The sequence below is a fragment of the Scomber scombrus genome, chromosome 4, assembly GCF_963691925.1.
Source record: "Scomber scombrus chromosome 4, fScoSco1.1, whole genome shotgun sequence".
Lineage (NCBI taxonomy): Eukaryota > Metazoa > Chordata > Actinopteri > Scombriformes > Scombridae > Scomber > Scomber scombrus.
In genome coordinates this window covers 3,854,806-3,869,923 of record NC_084973.1, presented here as the reverse complement: position 1 = coordinate 3,869,923, position 15,118 = coordinate 3,854,806, and the positions used below count along the sequence as shown (strand labels likewise).

General features: G+C 37.6%; 1 protein-coding gene across 1 annotated transcript; it reads left to right on the top strand.

The window, feature by feature from the left end:
* The first annotated feature begins 9,971 nt into the window (after nucleotides 1-9,971).
* LOC133978927 (leukocyte surface antigen CD53-like) lies at nucleotides 9,972-15,046 on the top strand. The gene is made up of 8 exons (XM_062417288.1): nucleotides 9,972-10,110; nucleotides 10,926-11,010; nucleotides 11,569-11,757; nucleotides 12,175-12,249; nucleotides 12,346-12,453; nucleotides 12,587-12,670; nucleotides 12,775-12,858; nucleotides 14,344-15,046. The coding sequence occupies exons 2-8, from the start codon at nucleotides 10,948-10,950 to the stop codon at nucleotides 14,413-14,415; spliced, it is 675 nt and encodes a 224-aa protein (XP_062273272.1). The 5' UTR covers nucleotides 9,972-10,110; nucleotides 10,926-10,947; the 3' UTR covers nucleotides 14,416-15,046.
* The last annotated feature ends 72 nt before the right edge of the window (nucleotides 15,047-15,118 follow it).

Genomic DNA, 15,118 nt, shown 5'->3' with positions numbered 1-15,118 from the left:
TTATGCATTACGTGACAGTGTTGGTCAATGTAACTTTAAAAGCCATATGATCTGCCTTATCCCCATATGTCTGAAGCAGTAAACCATGTGTTCTTGTTGCCACTCTGAACCTTCCGTACAAAAGTCATGACTGAGACTTTTTATGGGCCGCTGTGTTTGGAGCAGCTGTTTTATAGAGCGAATATTGTACTTCACACAGCCTTTTTACACATACAGTATCTCTCTGCACCTATAAGAACTGAACCAGCATGTTTGCTGGGATACATGACCGAGCGCTTTGCGCTGGTTTTTTTCAAACATCACCAATTAAAAGTACACTTTTTAAAATGTCCTATTTAATATCAGGTATGGTTATTGAACTTTGGTAAATGTCAGTTAATTAGTTGACATCTTTCTTGATTTTATTACCTGGGGACAGAATACTGGGACCCACCGATATTGTTAGTTAGTGTATTTGTGCTTCTTGTGCCTGGACTTTTTTTTTTTGTCTAACTGTACGATAGAATGAGATTCATAATCGCTATTATGAGTGCAATTACGATTTAGACCCAGAGCTGCCTAACACTGGTATTATTCTAAAACTAGTACCTGCCGATTAATGCAAGGTTTTATGATTGATAGCTGCTATTTGTCCTTTTTAATCAGTGTTTAATGAACTGAGATGGTATTGACTCACAAAGCTTTTATTATGGTGACTCTAAGGTGAAAAAACATTTCACACAAAAATATGACATTTCACAAAACTCAATCACTGTGTCGTAAATTGCATACTTCCATTAGTACACTTCTGTGTAGCATACTGTAAACACTCAAATCAAACGGGGCAGTTGCGCACTTACCAGAAATGACGATTAGCTAATTAGCAAGCTAGCATTAGCATTCACGTTATCGTTCGCGGTACCAAATCATTACAGACTGCTAAATTAACCCAAGAAACCTACTGATGGCTTATATGTGACAACAGTATAGTTGTAATGTTCACCGTAGTTACAACGTCCTTGGCCAGCATTTCCTTTTGAAATGTGGTTCCTTCCGATACGTAGCCAAGATGGTGACCATTGAGGGTGAGAAGTGTCCATAGATTGTTTTGAGTGTAATATCCAGGTACTCTTAGTGCACTGCATTTTTCCATACTTCTTAGTGTGTGAAGTGTGCACCTGCGCGCTCAAAATTTGAAGTGTAAGTACAGAAGTATGCGATTTGAGACACAGTGCAAATGATGTTTGACAAAAGACAACTGTGGAAATGGTGAAATGTTGTGTTTTACACCTCAGAGCCACCGTAGGTTACAACCGAACAGTTAAAAAAGGTAATGTGTTATAAGCATAGTGCCTTTAATACCCATCAGAACACCATATTTTAGTGTTGAACAATGCTGATGTTAATGCTTCCATGTTAATAAGGAGTATGTGCCACAATGTTAGAATACTTTCTGTAGCCTTTGAAAAACCGAACTACTGATGTTCTGTTGTGTTGAGTAGAGTTAAGTGGAATAATGTAGAATAATTTAGACTATTTAATGATGAAGATTCAGTGAACAAACTGGTGGGTGATGAATAACATGCACTATTTGATAGAAATGAACTTTTTTTCTTTAACCCGTGGAATTGTGAAAGCCAAACAATGCATAACTGGATAAAAAAAGAAGATGAATTATTCTGTGTAATATGGCATTTATATGAAACTGTTTGATGTAATATTAAAATAAAATGGTTTTGACTACTTTCAGTTGACTTAACTGATGCACACAGTACTGGTTCCCAAAGCCTTAAACTAGATTATTATTATTATTATTTTAAGTAATGTAATCCTATAAATGTTAACGAACAGAGACAAACATGTGCACAACACACACCTCAGTGGAGTTTGGTTAACTTTGAGAAGAATGCTGCTGAAGTGGTGAATCTGGGAGAGTCAAGCTAACTGAAAACTAACAGTTAGTATCAATCACCTGGAAAACAGCACCGTCTAGTGGCCGTTTTTGTGTTACTACAACCACTACCAATAACCAAGAAAGTAGCTGGTGTTCAGATACAGGATCGAGATGATGAATTTAAAGCCAGTGAGCCCAATTTTAGACCCTTTTTATGGGTGCTCAAGCACCCCTAAATTTGATCTCAGCACCCCTTAAAAAAAAAAAAAAAAAAATGTTCTTTCTAAAAATTATTAGTTAGCTATGCTACAGGTTCAAATGGTTTTCATTTTAACAGGTTTAATGTACTTTGGATAGTTCTGTCATTAATATATAATCTTTCCCTCAGGGTTTATTAACTATCTTAGTGTCCTCTGTAGAAATCTGTGATTATTATTATTAGTATACATTATAGTAGACCACTCAACTATGTATTAATGTTTCTTGTTTTAATTTACGTTATCCAGTGAAATGATAATACCCTGCAAATCTTGCAGGGTATTGTATATCAACCTCTCATTAGATAAGATAAGATGCCTTTATTGTCACTGTACTTAAAATACAATGAAATTGCTAGTGCTCATCACAGTGGTATTTTGACATGCATACATACATACATACATACATACATACATACATACATACATACATACATACATACATACATACATACATACATACATACATACATACGTGTTGACAGAAGCTGACGGTATGTAAGTTTCATGTGCTTTGCCTCCTCTAGCCTTCACACTCATAGCATAGTTTTTAAACCTAGCTCTGTTGTGTGTGACAGAAGCTGGTAATCAAAAAACTAATCTAACCTCAGACCCCTGCTGGTTGCCTGGTGATGGTGCGCTGCGGTGCTGAGCTGCTCCACCTGCAGCTGCCCTCATTTATTGCTGCTTGTGGCCTTTACGCCTGGTAGCAGTGTGGCTGTGCTCACTGGCAGCTGCCTGAGCCCCAGATTATTATGGGGTTAATTTAATTTAAACTAACTTAAATTAAGATTAAGAGATTAAGTTTCATTTGCATTATCTTTTTATTTGTTGTATACTAACCTACTTTTGTTTAAACCTTAATTTGATCAGGTTAAAAGGGTGTGTGTGTGTGTGTGTGTGTGTGTGTGTGTGTGTGTGTGTGTGTGTGTGTGTGTGTGTGTGTGTGTGTGTGTGTGTGTGTGTGTGTGTGTGTGTGTGTGTGTGTGTGTGTGTGTGTGTGTGTGTGTGTGTGTGTGTGTGTCGCCCACCACCCTTGTCACAATAAAACAACAGGAACATGTGCTGTTCATCCAGGAGTACTCAAGAATTATACGGTGATGATCTTTATTCAACCCCCTATACATGATCCTGCTGGTAAATAACATTTTCAGACTAAATGAATCACGTTCATGACATCTGACAACACTGAACTCCGTTTGGAGGCAAATGACTAAGATTTACACCAGATATGAACCACTCTTTATTTAGAATTGAAAAGAGGAAATCCATTAAATATTTATGCTTTTTCTCTTTCAGTTCTTTTTTTCTCACCAGACCAATTAAAACCTGCGTAAGACTGGCACAGACCAGTACAAACACAATTCAATTACACATGAAAAAGGTACGTAACTATATACAATCAGTCTCTGGCTAATAAAAGCTGCATTAATATGATCATATCTTACTTCAGGATGTGTTTCGTTCTATTATTATAAAGTGTAACTGTTGATTGTCTTTGATCTCTGACCTGGCTGCTCTTTCTTTAGAACTCTGATGATCAAAATGTGTGTAGCTGCTTCATTCATGAACTTTAAACAACTTAACCCCTCATCTGTTATTTTAATATTCCTATAGATTTAACAAAAATCACATTCTAAATCACATTTGAGGTTAATTTAGTAAGAAATAAATTAAATTTGGCTCCATTTAGACCTAAAAGTCTGAATGCAATCTTTATGTTTGTTTCAGGTTCTATTTAAACACTGTTAGGCGGGTGCAGAATGAGTGAGACTGATGTCTCTTCAACAGCTGGATTCTAGTGATGATCATTCAGATTGACAGATGTTTGGATGTAATGTGAGAGAAGTTGATGGTGTGTTCATGTGACATGCAGCACGAGTTTAAAGGTGGGGATTGTTTCTGTTTTCAGGCTGAGCAGCGCTACTCTTAGACAGCTGTCCTCACACCCTCTCCAGCAGGTCCACACCCACTGCACCCTTCACACACCACCTGGCTTCCCCTCCGACTCCTCCACTTCCTCTTCCCTTTCTTTCGCTCCTCTCCAAGCTGCTTTCCTACCTCCAACTCCTCCTCCTCCTTCTCCTCACCCTGTAGCCCCCCTAAATTAATCTGATCTGATCGCTATCTTATCTTGACTTAACATTTCAAACATGTTATCTGAGTTCGATCAATTCATTAAAAAAATTGGATTCATTTTGATGGTCTGTTCACCATCAAGATCTGAACTTGGGACTTTCATCAGGGTCTCAGTCAGGAGGTGAGGAAGTGTGGAGGTGTGTGATCTGGGGGGGGGGGGGGGGGATGCTAAGCATGTCATGGAGGTTAACACTTACTGTATGTCAGCACCCACCTAACACCAACAGTTGAGTCAGCAATGATGAGGAGCACAGTGCAGGGGGCAGCTGTACCATTTATTGTCTGAGATTTTTTTTTTTTTTTTTTAAGCAGGGGCGGTGCAAGGGAGGGGGCGTCTGGGCTGCAGCCCTGAATGTTTTCCCAAAAGCCCCGAATTTATAGTGACTAAGAGTGCAACTTGTGAAGATATTTCAGTTGAGGGAGTGAGTGAGTTAAGGCCCGTCCACACCAAGAATTAAAACTGTAACTATAACTGTAAATATATAGTTTTAAAAATGGTTCTAACTCCAGTGGATGACAGAGTCCACACCACAACTATAACGATCAATCACTGTGGTGAGCAATATTGTCGGATCTTTTTCAGAGTGATTTGATGAATGATAGAAACACTGACAGCCAATTGAAATTCTTCCCCTAAACCATACAGCACAACAAAATCTGCATCCAGCCTGATATTTACAGTAAAACTTCAAAACCTGCAAATATCATCTTAATTATGGAAACTGACTTTATTTAAATGTACCTTTGCTCTTCTCTCATGACAGACTGACACTTTTACATATCTCTCTTCAACATGTGCTGCCGTGGGTCAGTTTGGTCTATAAATACTGAAACATCACAGCAACTAGTGTCTGAAATACTTCTGATCAACACACTGAATCAGCACCCGCCTGTGAACTCTGCTGCTTTTCTTTTTATTTCTCTGTATACATCATACAGAAGTAACAGCTCATCAATAATCAGGTTTCTTCAGCTGCAAACCTCCCGTAAACAGCATTATTCATAGTTATTGTTATAGTTATAGTTCTTGGTGTGGACGGGCCTTTACTGAGTGAAATGTAATTCATAATTAATGTCATATATTTTGTTTTCCTTTTGATTTAATACCTTATTGATATTTCTTTATTTCTATGTGCATTAATAAGGAACGCAATAAATCACAACTGCTACTAATGTTTGCAGTAGTCTTACACTGCAGTAAAATTCAAATCTGTGCATGTTAACTATTAAAAGAAAAAGAGAGAGAGATAAAAAAAACTAGCTGGCTAAGCTGACAACAAAAGGGACTGACTACTTTCTGGGAGTAATAGAGAAGTGAGAGTGAGATATATCAGACTCACTGAATACACACTCTTGTTATTAGGATGAGTTCATTATAGGTTTGGCTCTGCATACATCTGTTGACAAAAAGAAAAAATATAGAACATCTCCAACCAAATCCTTATTAACAGTTTATATGACAGTTTGCAGCAAAAGGCATGAACTTTTTCTTGTTATTATTCATGTAGTAAAATGTATTTAATATTCATGAAATACAGAACATACACGTGTAACATGTAAGTACAAATACACAGGTTAGTTTAATGGCTGAACACACAGTACCACAGTATTTATAGTGTGCTAATATGCAATGCTTGCTTTTAGCTCGCCTTAAAAAATACATGAATGAAAACTACACAAAAAACACCTAATGAATAATAGAAATAATAATAATGAACTTTATCTATAGAGTGTTTCACAAAGCAGCAAAATACACAAAAATAATTACATTTTAAAGGAGAATAAATAACAAGAATACAACATAATTAGAATTGTTGTCTCAAATAACAATAACACAAATAAAGGATGTGCTGTCTGGAGTGAAGGTGTTTAAAGATTGAGAGCAGACTCACAGTCTGTGGCAGGATATATGTTGACCAGGTTCTATATAAAGGTCCTGCTGACATGAATACACGGTGCTCTGCGGTCTTTGTGTTGTTAATGTTTGTGACATTTACCTTGGTGATTAAGCTTCTATATTTGGATGGTTGGTTTTGCACTTTATCACGCAGTGTTGCGATGTTCCAGTTAATCATGTTTGGAGGCACGAAACCAAATTGATTGAGCAGAAAAAGAGGTTGACACGAGACAGACAGCAGGTTTAAAAATAACTAACAATGATGAGAAAGCTATCTTTACATACAAAGAAACACTTAATTCTTAGTATTCTAGAAATTCCAGTCAGTCGTTAAACCACGTTCCTCTGTAACACCAAGAGTGCTTCTTTCTGTCAAAGCTATACTGCAAAACCAACACCTATCCACAGACTGTAGGCTGTAGACTGTAACTGCAACGACAACACTATTTAATCAGTTTGTTGACTCCATGTAACACACCGAAACGAAAATATTCAAAGTTTTCTTAACTCCCCTGTTGGTCCTCGGGTCAATTTTGATCCGGGAGGACAACAGACGTTAACTCAAAAATGAGGTATGGTTTCATTTAAATGAGGCCGATTGATAAAACTTGCTTGGTCGACGCGAAGACAACAGGAGGATAGAAGGGAGAGATTATTCCCTGAAAATTGATTTTGGCATAATTTTTCTCTGAATGTATTTTCATTCAGTCTACCACCATGTTTTTAACTGTCCTGTTGTCTTCATGTTGACTCTGCAACTTTTGTCCTTCTGGGTCAGAATCGACTATTGACCATCATTTACCATAATTTCCAAACATATGTATAAAACATGTGGTAATAAGGTGGAATGAGGTTGGCTAAAAAGGACTAACACAGTATTGGGTGATCATTTATATATTATGCTTTATTAACAGTCGATTCTGCAAAAGTTGCAGAGTCAACATGAAGACAACAGGACAGTTAAACACATGGTGGTAGACTGAATGAAAATACATTCAGAGAAAAATTATGCCAAAATCAATTTTCAGGGAATAATCTCTCCCTTCTATCCTCCTGTTGTCTTCGCGTCGACCAAGCAAATTTTATCCCTCCGGGTCAAAATGGACCTGGTCTGGTTTGACTGTTAATAAAGCATAAGGTATAAAGTATCACCCAATTCTGTGTTAGACCTTTTTAGCCAACTTCATTCCACCTTATTACCACAGGTTTTATACATATGTTTGGAAATGATCATTTAAATGTTTTCACTGACATTTACATAGGTGTGTCTGGGTAATTTTTTCCTCTATTTCATGGGGGACAGTGAAGCGATTACGAGAAATTATGGAGGGAGGGGGAGTTCCCAGCCTGACTTTATTCACAAACATCTAATCTGTGATTTCATGATTGTTAAACCTCCGTGACGCCTACCTGAAGTAACAAGACGCCAAAATAGCATTTGTGAAAAAGATACCATACAAGTCATTTTAGAGAATAATCTTGAGAGTGTTTTCAGTATGAAATATTACAAATCAATGTGATGACAAAAAACAAAAACAATTATTGGAACCTCAAATGTTATTGTATAGCTGAACACTTCGCCCACTCATATATGACAGTTTGACAGATCTACAGTGTGTATGCATCACTTGTTGATGTTCAAACAGAAATCTGCTTGTTCTCATCATTTCCTTTCTGTTTCTACACTGTGGTGATAAAAGATCACCCAACCAAAAGACTCATTTATAATCTATAAATATATATAATCAAGAACAATTGAGGTAATGCCTTAATAGAGGACGAGCTAAGTAAAAAAAGACATTTCCTTTTGGATCCTCAGGCAGGTTGATCTGAAAATCGCACAAAGCTTCTGACTTGAATAAACAAACATTGACCAAACTTTCTCTGACCGCATAGCATTGTGGGTACTGCTGCTGGTTGCTGCAGTTTAAGTAGCTGTTGTTATTTTCACAGCTCTGTGGTCCACTAACAGGGTGTGGTTCACGTTTCATAACTGAAACCTGATGTGCAGTCAAACGGGGACGACCGCTGATGCTCGCTCATCTGTGATAAATACTCTCTCCTTATAGCTGTGTTTTTCTTACTTGGAGTCCTCTTGACTTGTGTGGAAGGCTGGATTAGTAACCCCGGGGTCCCCTGGGCTCTGAAGCTCATACGGCTCTTCTTTTTCCCACACATTTGTTGATACAACTTAACTACAGAGCGTCGTGGCCTGCTAACCAATCATCATTCGCCCACTCGCGCTGCTGTTGGGGTGGAAACGCTGTAACTCCGTATTTCATTTTGGAAATACGAGGTTCCCGACAGCGACCGGAAACAAACATCAAACGCAGGAGAATGGGTCAAGCTTTGTGTCAAATGTCTGTGGAGCCCAGAATGCACATAAACAGGATCGGATGTACATGAAAAGGTGATATCAGGGCAGATGGGGTCCAAAATATGCTCTCCATTGTTTCCATTGTTCCTCTTTATAATTTTTTTTCCCCAAAGCCTATACAGCGAGTACAACATTTCCCTCAGTTTCTCACTTTAAGGTCAAATATATTAATTATTAAAAGTATATATAATAAACCCTGCATAAGCCCAGCACCCCAAATACCACACTGGCCTAAATGGAGTAAAGACCAACGTGAAACAACAGGAGAGTTAACAGGAAATCATATTTCTGTAAAATTAGATTCTAAAATTAGATTCTTTTTCTCCCATCATGGGGGCCCCTTTCCGCTCAAGGACCCCTGGGTACTTGCCCAGATTGCCCTTATGGTAAATCCGGCCTTGCTTGTGTGCATCACAGTAAAGTTGAGGCTCCAAATACAGTTAATTAATCTTACCTGATTATTTTCTACTTAATTACAAGAATTAAGTAGAAAATAATTAAAGTAATATTGATTTTTAATTACATCGACCGTTATCTCTTATTTGCTAGAACTTGTTTCAGTAATGTGGTACGGTTAGCTTTCGTCTAAAACCACAAACATTTCTGTAATCAATGTCCTCGAAATGATGTTAAACTAAGATACACACTTTCATTTCCAGCTGTAAAAAAACCCCAAACCTGATCCTGTAGACTATTGGTGTTTTCCCACTGCCACAATTTAACAATATGTAACATAGACCTTTTGAGAACTGGGCTGAAAAAGTGATCAAATATGCTCTCCATTGTTCCTCATCATAAAAAGTCCCAAAAGTCCTTGTAGTGGTGATGTAGTGGTTTGTTGTGTTTGTTGTGGTTGAGATGTGCTTCACCAATCACTGACGAGAGCCCGGTGAACATCCCCGCCCCCACCTGGAGCTTAATTAGTGTCACCTGCTGATTGGTGCAGAACTAGTTGCCCCAGCTTCTGCTTTTGTGTCCTCTGGCCTCCTGGAACTGTAGAACAATTCCAGGAGGCCAGAGGACACAAAAGCAGAAGCTGGGGCGACTACATGATTTCTGCACACATTTTCCAAACATAATTTAGTACACAGAGTTCTGTTCCAAATGTTTCCTTACTGTCATGCAGACAATGCTGAACAGGCCTGAACATTTGAGGTTACGAAGATTTGGAATGTTTTGGAAGGTTTCTTGTGTTCATGATCAGAAAGAATCTGTGTGTGTTTTTTCTATTTGGCACATTTTCAGTATTACAGCTGTTTGCTTCAGTGTGTGAGCTTTATTACTAGATGTGGCTCGCTGAACAGAGTTCACATCTTGACTAAATATAAAAATAGGCTGTCACAGACATGCCCACCCCCCCCCCCCCCCCTCAACAACACCAGCGCACTTTCTCAGTCATAGATTTTCCATATAATGAAGAAAGAGGAAGTAAGAACAAGGTCTGAAAGCCCCGTTAAGCTGCCTTAACAGTCCACAGCATTATGCGAAGAGAAGGAAGTGCAGACGAGCAAAGTTCACTAAAAAGCAAGTTAGAAAACAAGACAAAGACGATAATTCTCTCAAACAGGTAAGAACTAAACCTCATGTCTTCTCTTTATTTTTCTATTAAGAGCGTCTGAGTAAGATCTTCAAACTTTTAGAGTGTTTTTTTTTAAATATCATGTTTTGTCATCGATGGGTTCCTCATCATCACGTAGCAATGTGTTGATGTTATCTCTAGAGAATCCTTTTTAAATGTCATTAGACATCATTTAAACAGCCAATAAATGAATCCAACATGATCACTTACTGAACTATAAGTTTAAAATGTGTAAAAAATCACAAAATTGGTAAAATAATTGTAAAATTATACATGGCAGCTATTGTTTAAAAATGTTCAAACTTCTCTGTAACATATTAGCTATAAATCATCTTTACTAATAATTCTTACTCAATAATTCCTACACCAAATATCAATCATTACAGATCAATAATGTGCTGTTATAAATACATGTTTAAGCTGTTTATACTTTGGTGATAGTTATGGGGAAGCTTTTATTTGTATTTTTTTTACACTTCACATTTTTGGGGAACTTGTGGTATTTCCTCTGTGATGTCATCAGTGACACATTGACATTGTAATGTATTCATGTGGTATTTATTAACAACTAAATTCATTAGAAAGGCAGTTTCTACTGAGACTGAACTGAGGGGAAGCACAGGAAGCGAGAGGTGTTAGCACCACTTCCCTGCATTGTGACCATGACGTTATGTCAGCATTAAAACACACACACACACACACACACACACACACACTGGAACACACCCTGGCACAAACGCACAGCTCAGTTCGTACATCTATGAAATGAAGTCTAACATGATGTTTGTTTTTAAATCTCGCAGGTGTGATCAGACGTGATACACGATGGCTCAAGGCTGCCTCAAGTGTTTAAAGATCACCATGTGTGTCGCCAACTTTCTCTGTTTTGTACGTATACCTCAAACATAAAGTCTCATGATCAGGTATTAAAGGACACCATTTTTCAAGTCTGTCTTAAAACAACAACTTGTTTTCTTCCCGCTTTCAATGTAAAGTGATGGAGGACAAAATCCACAGTGTGTCCACACAGTCATTTAAAAGGAGATGATCAGCTTCATATTAGCTTCAGATCAACTTTTAAATCCATTTTTACACAGAAGGAGGATTGTGGATTTAGTCCTCCATCACTTCCATTGTAAGTGCATTATGAAGAGATCTTCTAATGGTCAGTATGAACAGGAGGAATGATTACAGTTAGAAAAACAGGTTTCAATTCTCATTTGGGCTTCTGACTGTTTAATTAAGACACACTTAAAAAATGATGAACCTGTCCTTTAATATGGCCCATATGGTTATACATTTGATACAATACTAACTTAACCTAAGCTTATGTAAAATAAATGAGTTATTGTAGTACACGTTTCTTCTGAGTGCCTGTGAGCAACGTATGTATGTATGTGTGTATCATGAAGCTGACTGCAGTGTGTGTGTGTGCTCTCCTATCAGATGTGCGGTGCAGCAGTGTTGGGTTTCGGTGTGTACTTGATGGTGAACTTCAACTTTGCCTCGCTCACTCCAACCCTGGCCCAATTCAGTATAGCCAACATGCTGCTGATCAGCGGCATCATCATCTCCTGCGTCTCCTTCCTGGGCTTCATGGGCGCTCTGAAGGAGAACCGCTGTCTCCTCCTCACGGTACCACACACACACACAGCATTTCTCATGTTGATTAGAATAACAAACATCTGTTTCAGTGTTCATATAGGCTCCATATAGGCTACAACTTAGGGCAAACTTGAAAATACGATGAATATACTGTCCTTTATCTATTGGATGGACTGCCCTAGAATTTGGTACAGATATCATCCTGTGACCTTGTTGGGCACCTAATTAGCAACTGTTAGCATGCTAAAAAGCTAATCTGAGATGGTGAATATAATATTTTCTCTTATGTCTTTGTGTAGGAAACGCTGTTTGACTGAATTCCCAGAATTCTGCAATATTACTAAAAAATTGACAAAATTAAGATCCAGAATTATCCTTCTACATGTGCTACTGTCATAAGAATGAAAAATACACCAGACTTTAGTGAAATACTGTTTGTGTTGACAGTTTTTCCTGCTGCTGTTCCTCCTGATGCTAGTGGAGCTGGCCGCTGCATGCCTGCTGCTCATGCATGAGAAACAGGTGGGGCCACATCCCTCAATACTCACCTGGTATGTTTTGCTAAAGAAGAGAACACATACAATGTGAATAATCTGCAAATCTCCCCTCACCATTTAGATTGGTGAATTGTTGCAAAAGGATCTCACAAACGGTTTGGAAAAAGCAAAAGCAAAAAATTTTAATTCAACGGAGTTTAGCACTGACTGGGATCTGCTTCAGAACACGGTAAGTACACACACACACACGCACACACACACACACACACACACACACACACACACACACACACACACACACATATATATAGACACACACACATTTATATGTATTTTTTCCCTCTCTTCATGATTTGTTTCAGTTCAAATGCTGTGGAGTCAAAAATGCAACAGACTGGGGAAACAACGTGCCTAATTCTTGTAAACCCAAGGAGTACGAATTAGCGGTAAACACAATGCAACACTTGTAAACAGCTTGGGTTGAAATGTCTTTGAGAAATGTTTTTATCGTGTTGCAGCTCATCTAAAAATGTTTGCTCTTGGTTCGCAGGGTTGTTTGGATAAACTGCAGACATTTTTTGAGGATAACTTCGTCACCACTGGGATTTCTGTCATCGTCCTCTGCATTATCGAGGTAAGCCAGTGATCGAATTTAAAATGAGATCTTTTCTATTTTAAAATACTTGTGGGTGATACTGCAAGGAAAGGAGTTTTTATTGAACTTCTTCATATAAAAATGTTACTGCAAAGTGAACCTGTGTAGGAATGTTGGTCACGCTGATGGGAAGTTCCATCAATTGACTGACTCAACATGACCTGCTCCCAATGAATGCAAGTATGAAGAGGGAACTGTTCGAATTGCATGAGTTGACCAAAATTTCTGACACGCCTGAATCTTCTGAGAACCAGATGATAAGATTTGCCTTCATTGATCCCCCGTACAAGGAAGGCAAATTTGACATAACAGTATAAGAAGATAAAATGGGAATAATGATAGGTACTGGCTTGCTTCATCCTCTTATGTTGTTCCATGCTATCCAGTTCCATCCCCACCACCTCAACAACTCACCCTGTTTGCTGGCACCACCACCAGATGGTTGATCCTTCAGACAATTAATCTGGCCTCAATCTGCATGTCTAAAGATAAATCATCTGGAAGAAATTTGACCTGATTTTTAAAATGAATATGAGAGAATAACTTAAATAAAATAATTTTCTGCCCGCCTTTAAGGCCGTTGAGTAGCTCTATGTAATTATTTCTCAGGTTCCATTATGTAGAAGTTACAAAATCAGTTCTTGAAAAAAGTTTTTGTCAATAATGAATGTTTTTTTTTTTTTTTTTTTAGCTTGGATCAATTTAAGGCTGCAATATTTTTTATAAATTAAAACCCATATACCCACACATATATTTTTAACATACTTTTGGAGGGCAAAACAAAGTTAAAGTGGAGTAAATATGTGATTTATACACCAGCTGGACAGAGATGTGATGCTAAATGTATGCTAATAATGTACGCTGTTGTATATGCGCTAGCAAACAAGATATAGTGTTTCCTAAATAATTTGACTCAGCAACTTTATGTGGTGATATGTTTAATGAGTGTGTACAGCTTGTTTCACTGCATTAGCAAACAAGGTATAATGTTTAATGATGAATTTGCTTCGCTAACGTAATGTGGTGATATGTGAAGCGAGCTTGCGTACAGCTTGTTTGTCTGCGTTAGCAAACAAGGTATAATTGCTAACGAATTAGCCTTAGCATCTTTATGTGGTGATACAGTATGTGTAATGAGTGTGTGTACAGCTTGTTTCGCTGCCCAGAAGTGGGGGAAAAAAATTATTGCAGCCTTAAATTGACCCAAGCTAAGAAAAAACTAAAAAAAACATTCATTATTATCAATTCATTATTGACACATTTTCTCAAGAACTGATTTCGTAACTTCTAAATAATGGAACCTGAGGAATAATTACATAGAGCTACTCAATGGCCTACATTTATATTTTCAAGTGTGAATATGTGGAATAAAAAAGCCAAAAATAATACATACATTATAATATCTCTGAGGATGTATCCACACTGTACATATTTTACATGGTAATTGTCTTTTTTTGTTAACAGGTGTTGGGAATGTGTTTTGCCATGACGCTCTTCTGCCACATCAGCAGATCTGGACTGGGCTACAAGTTATAGTCCCCAATTCCTCCTTATTTCATACTAGTGAGTGAGATCAGTTTCAAATATTTCTCTTTGGAGGTGTGAGAAGTGAAAGTTTTTCTTTTAACATGTTTTTAAGTTTTATGTCTCAACTTTCTACGTTAACATTCTTCTATGAACCTTTCACTCACGATCTTTGTAATAATCAATTTATACCAATAAAGTATTGTTTAGTGTTGTGATAACTGTGTATCCTTCCATCTTAACTTTGTGCACACTGTCAGATGATCAGCATTTCCTGTCTTGCTTGCAGTTTACTGGATATGTGGCAGAGCCAGAAATGTAACCACTTCCTCTTTTGACCGTGTTATAACCATAAGTTGGTTCCTCTAAAAACTAACACTTATGTTAATCTTTTAGAAGCAGTGAGAAACATTTACATCTACTTAACTCTCTATATACAGTAATTATTGAGATATTTAAGATGTTTCCTTGTCTCTGACTTCTCCCTGGGACTTCATGGCTGTACAGAGGAACACAATTTACTAGCCCATTTCATTTCTATTTTTAACATTGACTTATATGGAGTATTTCACATTGTACAGATGACACTGTTTCCTGTATGTATTTGTTTGCAAATGTATTTCCTAAAACAATAAAAAACAAAGTTATTAAAAAAAAAAGATGTTTCCTTGTCTCACAGACTGAAATGTGCTTTAAAGAAAAGAGAAAACAAGCA